This window comes from Calonectris borealis, chromosome 33 (genome assembly GCF_964195595.1).
Source record: "Calonectris borealis chromosome 33, bCalBor7.hap1.2, whole genome shotgun sequence".
Lineage (NCBI taxonomy): Eukaryota > Metazoa > Chordata > Aves > Procellariiformes > Procellariidae > Calonectris > Calonectris borealis.
In genome coordinates, this window is record NC_134344.1 from 1022621 (window position 1) to 1041435 (window position 18815).

Below are 18815 nucleotides of genomic sequence, written 5' to 3' on the forward strand. Positions count from 1 at the left end.
TTTTACTTTTACTTTTACTTTATTCTACTCTATTTTATTCTATTTTATTTTATTTTACTTTTTTAAATTTTATTTTACTTTATTCTACTCTATTTTACTTTTATTTTATTCTACTCTATTTTATTTTATTTTATTCTATTTTATTTTACTTTTTTAAATTTTATTTTACTTTATTTTACTTTACTTTTATTCTACTCTATTTTATTTTACTTCTAGTTTAGTTTAGTTTACTTTACTTTACTGTACTTTATTTGGATTTTTATCCTGCAGGCACATCCTCCCACCCCCGCTGCGTGGTTTTACAGATCCAGACCTGCGTTTCCTCCAGATTTGGGACGCTTTGAGCATTGCACGGAGCCATCAGCAATTCCCAGCCTACGCTGACCTGTTTTCCCCTCACTTTTCTTCTTTTTTTGTTTTTTTTGGGGGTTTTTTTGTGTTAACCCCAAAATGGGTTTTGTCTGGACCCGTAACATCCCCAGCAACGCCTTTTTACAGAGGTAGAAATGATCATTTTTTTTCCTACGTACCCAAAAGGCAGCAGGGAAAAAAAAAAGCAGAAATTTGCCCCAATATCTGCCAGCAGCAAGAAACAGGGTAACAGAGGAGAAACCCAAAGGTCCCAGCAGGAAAAGCACTGCCTGATGGGTTTTTTTTTTATTTTTATTATTTTTATTGTCTTTATTTTTATCTTTATTTTTATCTTTATTTTTTAATTTTTTTTTTTTAATTTTTCAATTATTTTTTAATTTATTTTTTAATTTATTCTTAACTTTAATATAATCTTTTTTTGCCTGCAGGCTTTGCTAACCTCATGGAAAGTTTTTGTGGTGAGCTGCTTTTACACTTTGCTCTTCCTGCATGCTGCAAAAGCGGCGGCTCTGGCAGCGTGCGACCATTGCTTAAAAAAAAAAAAAAGAAAAAGAAAAAAAAAAGAAAAAAAATTAGTTTTTTCGGTAAAAACCTGGAGTCGGATAGCTTAATTGCAAGAACACTTTTTTTTTAGTGTTTTCCCTGTTGGGTGCATTCGCTTGATCCCATTTCTTGGGGGTGGGGGAAAGGATCGGGGTTTTAATAGGGGTGGGGGGAGACAGGATCCGGTCTTGGCTCCATGGTGCAAGTTGGCAGGAGGCGGCGGCGTGGAAAAAAGAGATTTTTATATTAAAAAATCATAAAATGGGCTGGAGGGAACCGCCTGCTCATCGCACCTCATCCTCGTAGCATCCTTGAGGTCCCTTTCGGGGTGCCCCGACACCCCGGAGCAAAGCGATCTCCAGCAGCAAGCGTTTTCCCCTCCCGTACCTCAAAATAAACATTTTTGATAGCCAGCTGAAAAAAAAAAAAAGTCCGGAAATGCAGGAAAAGGAGGTGAAGAGGGTGCAGGATGAAGCTGGAAGGGAAATGGCTGCGGATTTGCTCGTGGGCAGCTGCCCCTGGTCAGGCAGCCCCTTCCCCCTCTGCCCCAGAGCATCCTCATGAAAATCCCCTGGAAAAAAACAAAACAAACCGAAAAATTATTTAATTTTCTAATACTTTCTGTTTCACGTTTCTCTTGGCAGGAGAGGGTTGTGCCTCGGCATCCGGCTTGTTCCCACCAGCTGGATCCAGGTAAGGGGGAGTTGGGATGAGCTGGGGGGGCTGGTGGGAATTGGACTTAAATTTTAATTGGGGGGAGAAAATTTTAATTGGGGGGAGAGAATTTTAATTGGGGAGAAAAAATTTTAATTGGGGGGAAAAAATTTTAATCGGGGGGAAAAAAGTTTGATTTTTTTGATTGTGGGGAGAAAAGTTTGATTGCAAGGAGAAAACTTTAATTGCAGGGAGAAAATTTTAATTGGGGGAGAAAACTTTTTAAATATGGGGAAAAAAAATTAATTATATGGAGAAAACTTTAATTGGGGGGAGAAAAGTTTGATTGTGGGGAGAAAACTTTAATTATGGGGGAGAATAATTGTGGGGAGAAAATTTTAGTTGGGGAAGAAAACTTTAATTGGGGGCAGAAAACTTTAATTGTGGGGAGAAAACTTTTAACTGGGGAGAGAAAACTTTAATTATGGGGAAAAAATTTAAACTATGGGGAGAAAACTTTAATTGTAGCGAGGAAACTTTAATGCCAGGGAGAAAACTTTAATTGTGGGGAGAAATTTTTAATTGGGGGGAGAAAACCAATGTCCTCTTAAAAACCACTGCTCTCTTAAAAAACGACGTGATTTTAGTTCAAGACAGCAGCTTCAAAAAAAAGCCACCGCCCTCCCTCTACTTTCTCATCTTGCCCGTCCCCTGGAATTTATCACCTTTGCTTTCTTTCCCTGACGTCATTCTTCGTGCTGCCTGTTGATATCTCTAACCAGTAGCTGGAGGATTTATAGACCCCCGCGGTGCAAAATTAACGTTATAGGAGTAGAAATGACATTTTCTGCCAGGCGTTCCCACCTCAGACGTACCTTACCGACGACCCCTATGGTCTGAAAATCCGATGGGGAGGCTGAGGACCGACAGCCTTCGTCACACCGCTGATAGGTGAAACTTTGCTTGGCAGGTGAGGCGGGAGCACCTGCGGAGGTGGAACCCCCCAAAAATGAAGGAAACGAGGGATTATTCCGGATTTTTGAGTGTGGAAAGGAGGAAGCGGGCAGGTAACTGTAGAGCAATGAACTGAATAATCGCTGGGGTTTTCTTTTTTTTTTTTTTGTTTTTTTTTTAATACTTCTATAATTTGAGAACAAAAACCAGCTGAGGTAAGGGAGGGGGGTTGTAGGAAAAAAAAAGCTTTTTCTAGCACTTCCCTCAAGGGAAAATTTTTGTCGATCAGCAGATGGAATTTTTGCTCTAAACGGTCTCATTTCAGACACTTCGGGTTATTCTCATATATGATTAATCCTCCCTGAGGCACCTGAGTCACTGTTTCTTTTGGGTCTTTTTATTTTTTTCCCCCAAAGATTCCAAATTTCTGCTTTATTCTGAAGGAGAATAAAGAAATTTTTGAACAGCTGAAGTGTTAAAAGACCCCAAAAAATAAGTCTGGGATTTAAGTCCAGTTTAGACGCATCAGCAAAATATTTATTAATCTCTGCCTTCCCTTCAACACTGCCCTATTTTAGTTCTCCTGACTCTTCCTCCCATCTCCATCATCCTCTTGGTGCACAATAAGGTAGAAAAGGGGCTTTTTGGGTCATTTCCATCATCTCTCTCTACCCAGCCAGGGACTAAGATTTTGGTTTTGATTTGGCATATTTGTCAATTTTTTGATTTGTTGATTTTTTTTTTTTTTTTGATTTGTTGATTTGTTGATTTTTTTTTTATATGGCTTTTAAAAATTTTTTGGCTTATTTGGTTTCTCACTTACGGGGGGGAGGAAGAGGGGAAAGGAGAGTTTGTCCCATGAGATTTGGTTCATGTGATAGATGGGGACAAAGAGGGGGAAGCTTAAAAGAAAAATGGGGGAAGTCCCGCTGGGTGAAAACACTGAGGTTTTTAGGTAAAACCCTTAGGAAAGAGAATTTTCTTTGCTCGTGGCGCGGGGAAAGAGCATGTTCTGGATCAGAAGACCCAGAGATGGAGTGACCATGACTCGGATCACTTGCGAGACCCAAAGTGTCTCGGTTTAGGTGGAGAAAGAAGTCCACTGAGCTTTAATAATGAAGTAGAACCCAGAAATTAAAACATAATTTTAATTACGGTCCATTTCAGAGCAGGAGTTTACAGCTCCAAACTGGGGAGCAAACAATGTTCCCCTGCTCAGGAAGAGTTCCCAAAAGTAAAAAAAATTATCATTTTATTCCATCCGGAGAAGAATTTTTGATGTTTCTCACCCAAAATGACAGCAAGTCCATCCAGTGTGGGGAAGAGACTAACCTCTCGTCATTTGGGCATCAAATGATGCCTGTTCTTTAGGAAGGCTCTTCCCAAAGGTGCTTTTGATGAGCATCACCCAAGTGCTCACATGTGGGGCTCGGTGCTCTCCATGACGGCCCGACATGGGGAAATTGCATTAAAAGTCCCCTTCATCCTCAAGCAAAAGGAGGAAAAACCATCTTTTGGGCCAATAGCCTGGACCTGGAGCGTGCTGCTCCCCGTGGTACCCCCGCAAAGGCGTTGAAGGTCTCTTCTCCTGCAGGTTACAGCCTTGAGATGAAGCCGGAGGCGCGAGTTGCCTGTCAGGTGACGATGACAGTGCTGTTCATAGCTCTGCTTGTCACGGCCATCGCTTTTGCAGGTGAGTATCGAGGTTTTCATCCCATGGCGAACGTCTCTGAGATAATTTGGGTTGTTGCACATGTGCCGGATCCACCTCCATGCTCCCAGGGAAGACGCAGCCCAACCCAAGAGGCTGTCCTCTCCGGGAGAGGGACCCTTCAATGAGCAGAGAAGCCTTTCTACAGAAGACCAAACCCTTCTCCTCTGTGTTGATATTGTCTAGAAACCCTTAAAAACCAACAGAAAGAGCCGTTTCATGGGTTTCATCTGAGCTTTCCCAAAGGTGTTTTTTTCAGAGAAGAAGGGGCCGTTTCTCTGCTCTTGTCCAAGCAACAAGAGATGTTGGCATGAGTCCCACCAAGCCAAGAAGTCTGCAGGAACAAGAGAACTTTTTTTCTGTCCTTTGCCCATCGCTGCTTTTGCATTAATGACAGATAGCAATACCTAAGGGTGCGTTTAGGGATAGGGCTATTCGGGAAGTCCTCTTAAAACTTGCGTCTTTGAAGGCCACCACCCTGTTTTCTTCTTTGAAGGCACAGCATCCACATTTCTTGTCCAACGCCACAAGGCAGGCCATGATTTGAGCTTGTTTTCTCCCTCCAATCCACCCAAGACTTCTCTTGGTGTCTTAATTTTTCTTTCCTCTCACCATTGAGGCAGATGCAAGGCTTTTGGAGGCCATGGGGTGGAGGATGACCATCCCCACCCTGGAGCATCAAGGGGAAGGGACTGCTCTTTAACGCTGTTGCTCTATCGATGACAGTGCAGGCTTTTCAGCCTCGTCCCCAACCCTGTTTTCGGTGTCCGTTCGACTGGATCGGGTACAGAGGAAAATGCTACTATTTTTCGGAGGCTGAGGGAAACTGGACATCCGGCCAGGACAACTGCTCGGCACTCGGTGCTTCCTTGGCCATGCTCGACAGCGTGGAGGACTTGGTAAGGAGGCGTGAGGACGTGGTTAGTATGGGGAAAAAAAAAAAAAGCCACCAATGTATTTGCCACCTTTTGGTTTCTTTGACTGCTCTTCCAGGATCTTCCTTGGAGATCTGGGGTGAGGAGATGGGGAAAATGGTTTTCTTGAGGGTAGGTCATCACGAGTGTCCTCAAACTTCTCTCCAAAGCCAACTGATGCAAGAACTATAGCAAAAAAAAGCCACGTTTCCTTGCAATAATGAAGCTCTGCCTTAAAGATTACACTTTTTGGTAGTAGATTGAAAGGTTCAAGCACCAAAAGAGCCCGGAAGGAGCACGAACAACTGGTAAAGTGTAGATTGTTGGTTGGAAGGAGGTTTCTCCAGATGGTGACCTGCCGGAGATGTCCCAAAGCCCCTTGACCTGCCGTAAAGCTTTTTGCTCTCCTCTTTTTCAGAGCTTCGTGATGAGATATAAAGGCATCTCGGAGCATTGGATTGGCCTTTCACGGGAAGATGAGGAGCAACCATGGAAATGGGTGAACCACTCACATTTATCTCACCTGTGAGTCTGTCTTCTTCATCGTTATGTCGTTGGTTGATGTTTCCTCAGCCCCGAAACGTGCGTTTCTTCTGGCCCTTGAGGTGGATCCAGAGGTAGCAATGGGACAACAACGTTTGGGAAAATGTTGCATCCAGAGCTGGTCTTCGTTTCTCCCTTTGAGTTGAGAGGTAGAAGCGGTGCGGTTGGTGGGGAAAACACTGTTAGTTAGATTTTTATTTTTAAATAAGTTGTTTTTTTTTTTTTTTCTTGCAAAGCATCAGGTTTCTTACGGCCAACCCGGACTGCTGCCAAAATAGAAATAATTCATATTGATGCCCACGAGAACCGAAGAATGGGGGGGAAAAAAGCCCACGTGTGTTTTTTCTCCTTTTCCCCGCTGAGCCCATCTAAGGTGGGTTGTCTCATCCGTCCTTCCAGGTTTCGGATCCGCGGCGGTGGCCTTTGCGCCTACCTGGACGACATCGGGCTGAGCTCTTCCCGCTGCAGCTCCGAGAGGAGCTGGGTTTGCAATAAGCCCGAGCTGCAGAGCCCGAGCAAGGGCAACGGGACGAGACGGGCCCAAAACCTCTGCATCAGCTCCTAAGGGGCTGCGGGGAGCGCTCCTCAAACCCAAATATCCGCTGCACGATAGGGAAACAGAAGAAAACCTCAAAAAACCACAGAAAAAGCAAACTCGGGGCAAAAAAAAAGCCTATTGCCAAAAATTGCTGAATAAGAACCAAAGTTATTACGTGTTTGCATTTACCGACCCAACTTTGCCACATGAGCAGTGAAGAGTATCTGGTGGTTACTCACAGGACCCCTGCAATTCACACCCGGTAATGACTTATTCATTAAACGTCAGAGCTGCAATTAAATCTCAGAGCAAGAGGAAAGCCATAGCCGTACCGATGACCCCGGGGAGGACGTCTGGAGGATGAAGCTTAGCGAGATATCTGCACGCTGCGACCGGAAAAATGGGCCAATGCCATAGGATTTTAGCTTTTCCCACTTTTTGTGGAGTTAAAGCAGCAACCTTCAGGCTTGGTTGGCTGAAAAAAGCCTCTTGACGCCTTACGAGTATGTGGAAACGCTGCAAGGGTGGACAACGCTTGCAAGACCTCCAAGGATTTGCTGCTCAGGTCTTCAGGAAAGCCCGAGCTGCAAAGCAACCGAGTCAACCTGTGACATCTGCATCAAGAGCAAGATGAAGGTGGAGAGACTTCCACGCATCAAAAATCAAATTATTCTCTCCAAGGACACAGCTCTGGGGGTGGGGCAGGATCTGCCAAGTCAAGGTTGGAGTGACCAGCTCCAACTGCTCGGAGAGAGGAGGCGACGTCTTCACCTTCACGTGCCGCCGTTAGAGATAAAAGCCAGCAAGATTTTTAAAGAAGAGGAGGAAAAAGAAAAGATTTTGCACGTTTTCGTGGAACGCTGTGTCCAGGGAAGGCTTTCGAGCGTCTTGATGAAAGCTGACGCGTTTGCATGGACAACCACGTCCAGGGAAGACTTTTTTTGACGAGCGTCTCAACTTGGGGACTGTCAGTGAAGGTGTAAACGTGAGGACAGTAAGATTTTAGCAGCACTTTTAGTTTTAGCGATATTTAGCAGTAATAGCTAAAGGAGCCAGCTTTTTCCCGGGACTGATGAAATCCTTTGTTTTCTCCTCTTTTAGCAATTTGGTGATCGTTGTCTTCTCAGACGCTCCCCCAGCAATATTTCACCAGAGGGAGGGTTTTTTGGGGCAGGATTATGGAGGTCCTCGGCAGCTCCATCTCCTGGGATCAACAGAGTTTATCCCAGCGTAGCCCAGGGAAACCTTTCCTGCTCCCCCTCCGCATCCATCCTCACCCTACAAAAGAACCATCTTCAGATCAGATAATTTTTTTACAACTAAATTGAGTATTTTTGCGGGTTTTCAAGGCACCCTTGAGCTCCTTGTCAGATTTTCATGAGGCGAGGTGGCCCGAGAGAAACAACAAGCAAATTATTTAGCAATAACTTCATAATTACTGCTGGAAAACGGAGCCAAATTTAACCTGGAGTAGGGCACAATCTATCAATGTATTCCTTGCAACCCCCCCTATTTTTTTTTTTAACCCCCCTGTTTTTTCCACCCCCCCCTATTTTTTACAACCCCTCTATTTTTTGCAAACCCCCGTAATTTTTTGCACACCCCCTATTATCATTGTTGTTATTATTATTATAATAATACTATTCTTTGCAGACCCTGTATCTTTTTTTGCAAGTTCCCTTATTTTTTGCAAAGCCTCCCTATTTTTTTGCAACCCCCCCATTTTTTTGCAACCCCCCATTATTATTATTATTATTTTTATTTTTATTTTTATTATTATTACTATTACTACTACTATTGCTATTACTATTATTATTATTATTATTATTATTATTATTATTATTATTATCATTATTATTATTATTATTATTATTATTATTATTATTGCATGTGCTGGTCAAACAATGCTGAGTGTTACAGCTGATTTTCCTCCCCTGGTAAATACATGCTTCAAATATTGCAGCTCAAAATCCACTTTCCCTCAATCCCAACCAATTCTTGCAGCCGAAATGAGGAGAATTTGCAGCAAGGGACCTCACGCCGCTCTGTTTAGATCAGCGCGTGCGCTCGTGCTTAAATTCAGGCTTTTTTGGTGCTTTTCAGAGCCGTTCTGCCTGCAAAAGTGTTGCAAAATGGGACATTAATTTATTATAGCGTGCTTTTAGCTTCGGTGACCTCACTTGCGTTTCCATGGAGCTCTACAGGCACTGTCCCACCCTTTCTTTATTTAAGGTGAAACACTAAAAAATAAAGAAAGGAAAAGACCTAGAATTATATCTTTTGTATATATATATTTCCTAACAATAGGAAGAGAACTCGAATTAAATCTCTGCTGCTAATGAGGAAGTACTGAGCATTTATTGACCTCTTTGAAGAAAAGAGCAAAGAAAAAAACTGCTTTTTTTTGCTCTTTCCTCGTGCCTTGAACCCGCAGGATTCACCCCTGTGGGATCCATCAGGTGGAGGTGGAATAGCTGCAATAAAAACACCAAGTGAGGGATTTTCCCCAGAAATTTCCAAAAAATCGACGGATGAATAGGCAAAACTTCGCTTTTTCTTTTTTTAGTGTGTTTTGTGATTTCTCTTCGTTTCTGCGTCATTGCACCAGGCGCTGCTGAATTCGCGCTCGTGAGTTTTCGTGGTCTTTTTTAGTGGCCGACACTTTTGAGATGTTTTCTGCGCGATACGTTATTCCCGCTGGTGACCACTGTATGCAATAAAAATTCATCGTTGGTTAACGAACCTATTCTGGGGCTGCCCTTAATCACCTGCTTGCATTGAAGCACAGCGGAAAACGCTTCAGTAGGTGCCATTTCCTGTTATTTTAGGTTTTTTCCAGCCTTTGCACATCAACGTGAGGGGAAAAAAAAATAATTTGCTTTAGGTGAGTGAAGCGTGAGGGGTTCCCAGACAAAACCCCCCCTCTCCCACCCAACCCGGAGCAGCTTTTCGCATCGCTGACCTCCTCGAGCATCCAAAAAGCGGATTATTTTTTCAAGACTACCTGCCATTTGTTACAGACGCCCTCCTAAAAGCGAGATTTGGGTGAGTGGCAATAAAATTTTCCAGGCTTTCTTCGTGGGATGTGGTGTAGGACGTCGCCACGGTCTTAAAATCACCGGCCAGGGCTGGGAAGCTGCTCACGTCAAAGCCGTTTTCCAAGCTTTTCTGCTTCCTGCGGGGCTGAGAAGCCCCCCCTGGATCCGGCTGGTTGGGGGGGTTATTAAATAAAAAACTAAAGGACTAAAGAATTAAAAAACTAAAAAACCTAAGAAACTAAAGAACTAACCCCCCCTAAAAACCTACAAAGTTAAAGAACTAAAAAACTTTAAAAACTAAAAAATGTAAAAAACTAAAGAACTAAAACCCCTAAAAAGCTAAGAAGCTAAAACACTAAAGAGCTAAAAAAATAAAGAACTAAAAAACCTAAAAAACTAAAAAATTTTAAAAACTAAAGAACTAAAACCCCTAAAAACCTAATAAGCCAAAAAACTAAACAACTAAAAAACTAAAAAATTTTAAAAACTAAAGAACTAAAACCCCTAAACACCTAAAGAACTAAAAAACTATAAAAAAACCTAAAAAGCTAAAAAATATAAAAACCTAAAGAACTAAAAAGTTAAAAGACTAAAAACCTAAAGAACTAAAAAAAATAAAAACCCTAAAAAACTAAGGAACTAACGAACTAAAAAACCTAAAAAAACAAAAAAAAACCCCACCAAACTGAAGAACTAAAGTACTAAAAAATCTAAAAAGCTAAAAAACTAAAGAACTAAAAAACTAAAAAAAAAACCCTAAGAAACTAAACACACCCCCCTCCCCAAAACAGAAATCAAATCTCCAATATTGAACAGGTAAAGCAATTTCTCTTTAAAGGAAGCGAACGTGCACCTTTACGAACCGGCACCTCCTTGGTCCGCGCTACCCCCCTGCGGCTGTTTCTGTTACTGCTTTTAGCCTGAAGTTTTGGTTGGTTTTTTTTTAAATTTAATAAATTTAAATAGATTTAAATTTTGCAGGTTGGAGGGGCCGGGTGCGGGCAGGACCAGGCGTCGCGGCTCCTCCACCCGGAGCCGGCCCCCCCCATGCCGAGGAGCGTCTCTCACCCTGGAGAGGACGATAAAGGGGAAAAAAAGTTTTCAATTTACCCCCAAGCCCTGAAAAATGATACGGGTGAGTGGATTAAAGAAAAAAAACCAACCACAACCACCAGAATTGGGTTAATATTAATTAATATTCCTCCAAATCCCTTTGGCAGCCTTTGGGGTCCCATGTGGGGCAGCCCTGGGGGGTCCTGGGGGTCCCAGGGGACCAAGGGGGCTGTGGGGGACCAGGACAGCCTTTGGGGTCCCATGTGGGGCAGCCCTGGGGGGGTCCTGGGGGTCCCAGGGGACCAAGGGGGCTGTGGGGGACCAGGACAGCCTTTGGGGTCCCATGTGGGGCAGCCCTGGGGGGGTCCTGGGGGTCCCAGGGGACCAAGGGGGCTGTGGGGGACCAGGACAGCCTTTGGGGTCCCATGTGGGGCAGCCCTGGGGGGGTCCTGGGGGTTTTGGGGGACCAAGGGGACTGTGGGGGACCAGGACAACCTTTGGGGTCCCATGTGGGGCAGCCCTGGGGGGGTCCTGGGGGTCCCAGGGGACCAACGGGGCTGTGGGGGACCAGGACAGCCTTTGGGGTCCCATGTGGGGCAGCCCTGGAGGGTCCTGGGGGTTTTGGGGGACCAAGAAGGCTGTGGGGGACCAGGACAGCCTTTGGGGTCCCATGTGGGGCAGCCCTGGGGGGTCCTGGGGGTTTTGGGGAACCAAGGGGGCTGTGGGGGACCAGGACAGCCTTTGGGGTCCCATGTGGGGCCGCCCTGGAGGGTCCTGGGGGTTTTGGGGGACCAAGGAGGCTGTGGGGGACCAGGACAGCCTTTGGGGTCCCATGTGGGGCCGCCCTGGAGGGTCCTGGGGGTTTTGGGGGACCAAGAAGGCTGTGGGGGACCAGGACAGCCTTTGGGGTCCCATGTGGGGCCGCCCTGGGGGGGTCCTGGGGGTCCCAGGGGGCTGTGGCGGACCAGGACAGTCTTTGGGGTCCCATGTGGGGCAGCTCTGGGGGGGGTGTGAGGGGTCTGGGGCAGTCCTGGGGGGGGGGGTTCTTGGGGGTCCCAGGAGACCGAGGAGGCTGTTGGGGACCGGGGCAGCCTCGAGGGGCAGCCCTGAGGGGTTCTGGGGGGCCAGGGCAGCCTTGGGGGGTCTTTGTGGGGCTGGGGCAGCTCAGTGATGGGTCAAATGCAGATTCCTCCTCCTCCTTATAGCAAAAAAAAAAAAAAAAAAAAAAAGTATTTTCTTCTGAGCGCATTTATAATCGGTCGCACATTAATTACTCGGAAATACATCCCGAGCGTGGGGAACAGCAGAAGAAAACGGGGGGGAAAGCGAGCGCGAGCACATCCTCGTGATGACAAAATCAGTTTTAAACTGAGGCAGCGGCTGGGATTAACGCAAAACCTGCAAAATGAAGATTTTTTTATTTGGGTTGGAAGCCCGGCCAGTGACGGGCATCGAGGTCAAGTAAAAGAAACCTTGAAAGGGGGCTGAGTTTGGGAGGAAAACCCAAGTTTTCAGCTCAAAACCAGCTTGGTGAAGCCTAGCGCCCGTTAACGAGCTTTGGATGAATTTAACGACAGCGGCTTTCAGATGAGACGAGCCGCGCCAAGCTCGGACCCGAAACCTCCTGGACATAACCCAAAACGAAGACCTCTAAGGTGGAGTTAGGACCATGAGATGAGGTAGAAATGACTTCAAGACCTGGAAAATAAGAGTTGAGGAGCATCAAGGAGCATTTCCCACCACTGTGGAGCATCCAGCTTTGGGGGGACCCCGCCGGCGCATCAACCCTTGGGGGACAGTTTGATGGTGGAGAGGAGCACGCAGAAGTAGGGGAAGACCCTCTCTCCGCTGAAGGAGGCCACGGGGAAGGTGAAGATGCGTTGGCGGCTGCCGACAGCGTAGAAGGAGACCTGTCCCACCTCGTAGTCCAGGTAGACCCCGATCTCCCCGTTGAGGAGCGGGACGGAGGTGTTGGAAGGAGCCGTGAGGGCCACGCAGAGCTCATCGTACTTCTGCAAGCCCCAAATTTCGGCGTTGGGCTTGAAGAGGACCCGGCCTTTCCTCTGAACCGACTCACGGGCCACCCCAACGGCCCAGAAGCGTCCGTTCGCCTCCACCTCCCAGTAGTGACGGCCCGAGGTGAAGCCCTCACTGCCCAACATGCACGGATCCGTGTCGAACCGGCCCGGACCCTCAGGCCACCGGCGTCCAGGTCTACCCCAGGTGGCCTCTTTGAGGTCCTCGGAGAGGATCACCTCGGGACCCACCGTGGCCGGATCCAGGGTCACGTCCACTAGAGAGCGAAACAGAGAAGGGATCAGAAGCTAAACTTGAGCGTAGAGGACACGCACCCCAAAAATCCCCTTCACTGGGTGCTTTTCAAGGAGAAAGGGAGAGGAGTGGGGAGGATGGAGATGGAAGAGCTAAGAGATGGAGGTTGGAGATGGAGGATCTCCAGGCCAGGTTGGAGATGAAGGATCTGCAGGCCAGGTGGGAGATGGAGGAGCCAAGAGATGGAGGTTGGAGATAAAGGATCTCCAGGCCAGGTGGGAGATGGAGGAGCCAAGAGATGGAGGTTGGAGATAAAGGATCTCCAGGCCAGGTGGGAGATGGAGGAGCCAAGAGATGGAGGTTGGAGATAAAGGATCTCCAGGCCAGGTTGGAGATGGAGGAGCCAAGAGATGGAGGTTGGAGATGGAAGAGCCAAGAGATGGAGGTTGGAGATGAAGGATCTCCAAGCCAGGTTGGAGGTGGAGGAGCCAAGAGATGGAGGTTGGAGATGGAGGATCTCCAGGCCAGGTTGGACATGGAGGAGCCAAGAGAAGGAAGTTGGAGACAGAGGCTTTCCAGGCAAGGTTGGAGATGGAAGAGACAAAAGATGGGAGGTTGGAGCTGGAGGTTCTCCAGTTGAGGCTGGAGATGGTAGAGCCAAAAGATGGAGGTTGGAGATGGAGGAGCCAGGGAGACAGAAGGTGGAGCTGGAGGATCTCCAACTCCAATGGACATCTCACTTGATGCAGCCCAGAAAACCTCAGGGATCGGGACTTTGCTCCTCTCCGGCTGCCTTTGGTTACCTTCAAACTGTTTTGCCGTCTGGTAGTCCAGGGCGAGATCCCACGTGCGCGGCCGTGGTTTGAGGAAGAAAGCCATCGCGCCCACGACGTCCTCCCCTCCCGGCTAGAGGCGCAGGAAGGGGAAAGAAAGAATAAAAGCAAATTATTATCCTACAAATGGGCACATCTCGGCTTTTATGTCAGAAAACGGGTCCAACCACTGCATTTAATCAAAATACTTGAAAGAAAATGCCATTTTTCCTCCAGAATTGCAAAGGAGCTTTGTTGATTTATGGGAAGACCCCCGGAGACGGATTAAATCTATTAATTTCCCGATGACTATGAAGGGAACATGAGGAGCACGTTGGGATGGACCCATCTACCTTGTAGATAGGATCATACCCCCAAATCCCCATTCCTTGTGCTGGCTCCGGGATGAATCCATCTTAAATCCATCTCTGCCTCCACCGTTCATTTTCTTGGGCAATCAAACCCGACAAGGTTTATTTGAGTGAGAAAAATCCTTAAAATTGAGATAAGCCCAGTCCAACTCTCTCGCGTCCAGAGAAATCCTGCGAGAGGGGAAGAAATTTGCCGCTGGCCCCGGGGAAAATGTGCACGGGGGAGATAAGGGCTGGCGTCGAAGGGCCTCGAATCCGTCCTCCGAAACCCGACGTGGGGCTTTGGGTGCAAACAAGCGGTTGCCCGCGGTCAAGGGCACTGGAAATCAGTAATAAAGCCCAAAAATGGTTGAATAAACCACGCTGCGATGCTCAAAAATAAAGAGGTTGCTGCTTTTCCGCGTGCTTACCCCGGGCAAAACTGCGAAGAGGGGAATTCAAGCAGCAGGCGGGTGAGTAAAAGTGGGAAAAAGGTGGGAAAAGAACCCTTAAATTAAGAGAAAAGCAGGAGTCGTGCTGGTTCTCACCCAAATTTCCCCAGCCCGATCATTACGGGTAGACGAGAAGCAAATAATAACCACGACCAACCACTTGCAAAACAGCTTTAAATCCGAAACAAAGACCCCGAGGGCAAAGCAAGGGTAAATCCGCTTTCCTTCTCTCGTTGATGGAATGGGGAGCGCGCTCAAAAATTCCCTTTTTCCCCCCCCAAAAGACGGCAGGGTGATGTAACCCACCCGGCAGCGCTGGGATTTTCCCCTCTCTCCAACCTTTCAGGGTTTTCCTTGGTGCCGTTTTGGGGTTCCTCCGCCTGCTTTTTCTCCACCAGCTGCTTCTCCACTTGGGTGGGTTTTTTTTCCCCCCCCTCTCTTGGGGTTTTTTTTCCCCCTTTCTCTGGCACAGGCTCAGCGAAAGCTCGGTCCCGTCTCTGCCTCCGCCAGCTTTTATCGGCCGGGGAGGGAGGAGACCTCCAATCTCCCACCCGCAGACGGGGCCGCGACGCGCTCGGACGCCTCCTGCACCCTCCGATTGCACCTTTTTTTTTTTTTTTTTTCCTTTTTTTTTGTGCCCATTTTGGGGCCATTTACTTTCTCAACGTAGGCGTTGGGGAGGGAGGGGAGGAAAAAAAAAAAAAAAGGCGGTGTCAAGAAATGTGCGTTATTGCACCGCACAAGGAAGAAATTGGTGACATTTTTGCCCCCCAAATCTGGCCGCAGCCCCTTCCGCGCGGCGGAGCGGAGCAAGGGAACGCGGAGCTGAGGGTGGGAGCAGCTTCCAGGCGAGGGAGGAGAAAGCAAAGCCTGGAAATGAGACTCGGTGGGGGAGATAAAAAGCGTTTAAAGCCAACTGTGGGCGAGGAAATTTGCTTTTCCCGGTTGTGCCGGGAGCCGAGTGCGGGAACACCCAGGGGCGGTTCGAGGGAAGGCGGCTTCGCCCCACGTGGTTGCCAACCTCCGGCGCCGCTTTCACCGGGAGGGAAGCATGGCCACAGCAGCGGCGCGAAACCCCCGTGCCGAGACCGGCCGCGACGTCGCCGCCGTCATCTCCCCGTATTGAAGAGGTGAAAACCCCGCGGGTGCCAGCGGCGATGGGCGAGCAGCCGCGGGCTGCGGCCACGAAGCTTTTCGGGGGACCCGCCGAGACCTGCGAGGTGAGATCGTCTTCCTACGACCCGTCAGGCCTCTTCCCGCTCCCCAAAAATGGCGCAGAGCAAAAATATTTTAATTTCTTGGTGGGGAAGGAAAGATACGGCACCTGGTCCCGTTCGTGGGAGAAACTTAAAGCGAGTTGATTCTTGTTTTCAAGGGAAAGCAGCGAGGTGGCTTTTTTGGGGGGGGATTATTTGCTTTCCTCCCCCAAATAATTTCAGATTTTAAAGGCAGGATTATCTAAACGAGCCGGACTGATTGTTTCAAATATTTTTTTTTTTTTTTGGGTGCATTCAGGAGAAAATCCAGTCTCACCTGCGATCCCTGAGGAAGGCGTTGGCAGAGTTTCTGGACTGGAAAGCGAGCGAAGAGAAGCGACGCCTGGATTACCTGGTAAGGGTCCCCTCGGCCTTTCGGCAGCCCAAACGGGTCCTTGGGTATTTTTTTCCCCAGAAACAGGCGGGATCATCTCCGTGACGCGTCCCGGCACCCTGCGAAGCCACAAACCCGGTCGGAGCTGCCGGCGCGGATCCTGGGCAGGTTTGGCGAGCGCCGCCTCCATGTGCAGCTGCTTATTATCGCTGCTTTAAATCGTTTTATTTTCGTGGCGCCGCTCATTTTTTATCCCAGATCAAATCCTAAAGGGAAGTTCGTTAACATGGAATTAACCCTCCCCCCTGCTTCCCAGGGCCCTGCTTGATTTTAGACCAACTCTAAAGAGGGAACAGCAGCGGGGAAGGGAAAAGGAGAAGGAAAAACATCGGATGAACTGCTTAATTACCCTCCGGTTGTTAATTAACCGCATCCCCAGCGTTACAGCCCCCCTGGCTCCAACCAAAGCGCTTTATCCTTTAGTTTAAAAGGGAAAAATTCAGATCTGGGGGTCGTGCGTGGTCTCGCAGGGCAGGGGTTGTTTTTTTCTCCTCCAGGAGACGAGCGAAGCCGAGCGGCGCCGCATCGGGGCCGAGTTCGAGCGGCTGCGCCGGTTCCTGACGGAGAAGGAGCGGGCGGTGCTGGGGCGGCTGGCGGAGCTGGACGCCGCCTTCGAAGCCGCCCAAGCGGAAAAATCTTTGCGGGTGGCCGAAGGGATCGCGCGGCTCCATGGGCTCATCGGGCAGCTGGAGGCCAAGCGCTTGCCCCAGGTGAGAGCCCTCCTCACCCAAAAGCCCCCGCAAAGTGCTGCCCATGGGGTCCTGAACCCCCTTTTTCCTCCCTTTTTAGGATCTTGGGAGCATCCTGAGCAGGTACGTGGCACCTGGGCGCTCCCCTCATCACCCCAACAGCGGAGAGGGTTAAACATCCCTGGCGCCGACATCCCGTCTCCACATCTCCATCATTTCTCTTCCCAGCCGGAACGAAATGAGGCTTCACCTCCCCTCCGGGCTCCCCACGGAGCTGGAGAAGAACCTGAGCTCCTGCCGCCGCCAACGGGACGCTCTCCAGGAGGCCCTGCGGGAATTCAGAGGTATTTGGGGAGAATTCAGAGGATTTTGGGGAGAATTCAGAGGTCTTTTAGGAGGAATTCAGTTATTTTGGGAGAATTCAGGGCTATTTTGGGAGAATTCAGGGCTATTTGAGCAGGAATTCGGAGTTCTTTTGGGAAGATTCAGTTATTTCGGGAGAAAGCAAAGGTATTTTTGAAGAATTCAGAGGTATTTCGGGAGGAATTCAGTTATTTTGGGAGGATTCAGAGGTATCTGGGAGGAACCCAGAGATATTTGGGGGGGAATTCAGTTATTTTGGGAGAAATCAGAGTTATTTCGGGAGGAAAAGGCGGTTGTTCAGGGGAAGGCAGCGGCAGGCACAGCCCCACGCTCACCCCCCACCTCCCTCCAGACACGGGGAGACCCGAAGCGAAGCCGGGAACGTGGAACTTCCCCAGCGCAGAAGAAAAGGGTGAGGCGGCTTTTTTTTTTTTGTCCTTTTCTTCCTGCCCCCCACAACGGCCTCGGCCACCCCCGGGCTCTGCCGCTGACCCGCCCGGGTCTCCCCCCGCAGCGAAGGCGCCTCCGGAGCCCGGCGCGGCTCCTCTCCCGCAGCTCTTAGCCGACAGAAAAAGCGTGAGGTGGGATGAGGAGGAGCGGGACGCGGCCGGGGAGCCCCGGCGAGGCCAGGAGCCGGCCGGCGGCTGCGGGGGGGTCACCCCTGGGAGATGCAGGACACGGACGCGGTAGCCGGACCCTACGCGACGCCGCCCTTCCCTGGGGACACCCGGGTGCCGCCCGTGTCCCCCGAGACACGGATCGTTTCACACCCGAGCTTCCCTCCCAGCTCAGATCCTGCGGAAGCTGCAGGAGATCCCGCAAAAGCCCGAGCTCCAAGTTTACCTCCAGCAGTGCGCGTTCTTTGACGCCGGTCTTTGTGGTGCTGAAGTGTTGCTGCTCGCCGTTAAATCAAATGAGAAATTAAAACCCAGAATTTTCAGTGCGCAGGATAAACTTTAAGGCATTTATTGCGTCTGTGGGGCTGGGGAGGAGACACCAAGACCCGGTCCGTGGGTGCGGAGACGGACCCGGTTGAGAACTGCGCCGGCGGACACGCACCGACGTCCTCGAGAACCGCCCGACCTGATTGGGAACACCATCGCGCCAGGGGCTTTCCCGGCTCCGGCCCCGCGGGGAGTCGCCGCTTCTTCGGGGGCGGGGGCTCGATCTGGGCCGCGCCTCGCCCGTCCCGCGGTGCAGCTCTTCCAGTGACAGGGGGCGGCGGCGGCCGTCCCCCAGTGCAGCTCTTTTAATGCCGCCTGACGCTCTCCCTTCCCTCCCCACAGCCCCTTTCCTTCACCGCTCGCCCGCCCCTCGGTGCAGCTCTTTTAGTGACACGGAGCAGTGGCCGTCCCCGGTGCAGCTTTTAACGGCGCCTCGCCTCACCCATCCCTCGGTGCAGCTCCTCAGTGACCCGGGGAAGCGGCCGTCCCTCGGTGCAGCTCTTTTAACGCCGCCTCGCCTCGCCTCGCCCTCCGTGCAGCTCTTCCAGTGACACAAGGCAACGGCCACCCCTCGGGGCAGCTCTTCCAATGCCGCCTCACCATCTCGCCATACAGCTTTTACTGACGCCCCGCCCTCCTCGCGACTCTTCCAGTGACTCCGTGCGGTGCCCACCCCTCGGGCCACGTCTTTCAGTGCCGCCTGACGCTCTCCCTTCCCTCACCACAGCCCCTTTATTCACCCCTCGCCCGTCCCGCGGTGCCGCTCTTCCAGTGACACTGGGCAGCGGCGGCCATCCCCCGGTGCAGCTCTTTTAATGCCGCCGCCTCTCGCCCGTCCCTCGGCTCAGCTCTTCCACGAGGCCACCCCTCGGTACAACTCTCTTAATGCCTCATCTTCGCCCCTCGGCGCAGCTCTTTTAATGCCACCTCAACACAACCCCTCCCTGGCTACAGCTTGTATTAA

The 18815-nt window shown here is 49.6% G+C and overlaps 3 protein-coding genes and 1 long non-coding RNA gene across 13 annotated transcripts; 3 read left to right on the forward strand and 1 right to left on the reverse strand.

Moving 5' to 3' along the window:
• Positions 1-269: 269 nt before the first annotated feature.
• On the reverse strand, positions 270-13491 carry LOC142074196 (butyrophilin subfamily 1 member A1-like). Of its 7 annotated transcripts, none has more exons than XR_012670559.1 (4): positions 13395-13491; positions 12061-12613; positions 9238-9436; positions 8781-9069 (listed from the first exon to the last, which is right to left on the reverse strand). XR_012670559.1 is itself a non-coding variant. In XM_075134722.1 (3 exons), the coding sequence occupies exons 1-2, from the start codon at positions 13468-13470 to the stop codon at positions 12102-12104; spliced, it is 588 nt and encodes a 195-aa protein (XP_074990823.1). In that variant the 5' UTR covers positions 13471-13491; the 3' UTR covers positions 270-901; positions 12061-12101. The 7 variants fall into 7 exon arrangements, 5 of the variants coding, with proteins under 5 accessions (XP_074990823.1, XP_074990824.1, XP_074990821.1 ...); XR_012670558.1 differs by having other exon boundaries at positions 9234-9436; XM_075134722.1 differs by lacking the exons at positions 8781-9069; positions 9238-9436 and adding an exon at positions 270-901.
• Positions 738-8079, forward strand: LOC142074195 (C-type lectin domain family 2 member B-like). Of its 2 annotated transcripts, XM_075134717.1 has the most exons (7): positions 738-830; positions 1560-1608; positions 2540-2636; positions 4118-4216; positions 4961-5133; positions 5567-5673; positions 6091-8079. In XM_075134717.1, the coding sequence occupies exons 3-7, from the start codon at positions 2579-2581 to the stop codon at positions 6254-6256; spliced, it is 603 nt and encodes a 200-aa protein (XP_074990818.1). In that variant the 5' UTR covers positions 738-830; positions 1560-1608; positions 2540-2578; the 3' UTR covers positions 6257-8079. The 2 variants fall into 2 exon arrangements, with proteins under 2 accessions (XP_074990818.1, XP_074990819.1); XM_075134718.1 differs by lacking the exon at positions 738-830 and having other exon boundaries at positions 1545-1608.
• On the forward strand, positions 9164-10402 carry LOC142074210 (uncharacterized). The gene is made up of 2 exons (XR_012670565.1): positions 9164-9274; positions 10249-10402. It is a non-coding gene; the product is annotated as an uncharacterized LOC142074210 (long non-coding RNA).
• Positions 13492-13496: 5 nt separating the features above from the next.
• On the forward strand, positions 13497-17861 carry LOC142074187 (E3 ubiquitin-protein ligase TRIM7-like). Of its 3 annotated transcripts, none has more exons than XM_075134705.1 (7): positions 13497-14226; positions 15721-15816; positions 16353-16565; positions 16645-16667; positions 16773-16888; positions 17260-17319; positions 17422-17861. In XM_075134705.1, exons 1-7 carry the CDS (start codon positions 14143-14145, stop codon positions 17595-17597), a joined length of 768 nt encoding a protein of 255 aa, XP_074990806.1. In that variant the 5' UTR covers positions 13497-14142; the 3' UTR covers positions 17598-17861. The 3 variants fall into 3 exon arrangements, with proteins under 3 accessions (XP_074990806.1, XP_074990808.1, XP_074990807.1); XM_075134706.1 differs by lacking the exon at positions 13497-14226 and adding an exon at positions 14901-15425; XM_075134707.1 differs by lacking the exons at positions 17260-17319; positions 17422-17861 and adding an exon at positions 16958-17141 and having other exon boundaries at positions 13542-14226; positions 16773-16916.
• Positions 17862-18815: the final 954 nt, after the last annotated feature.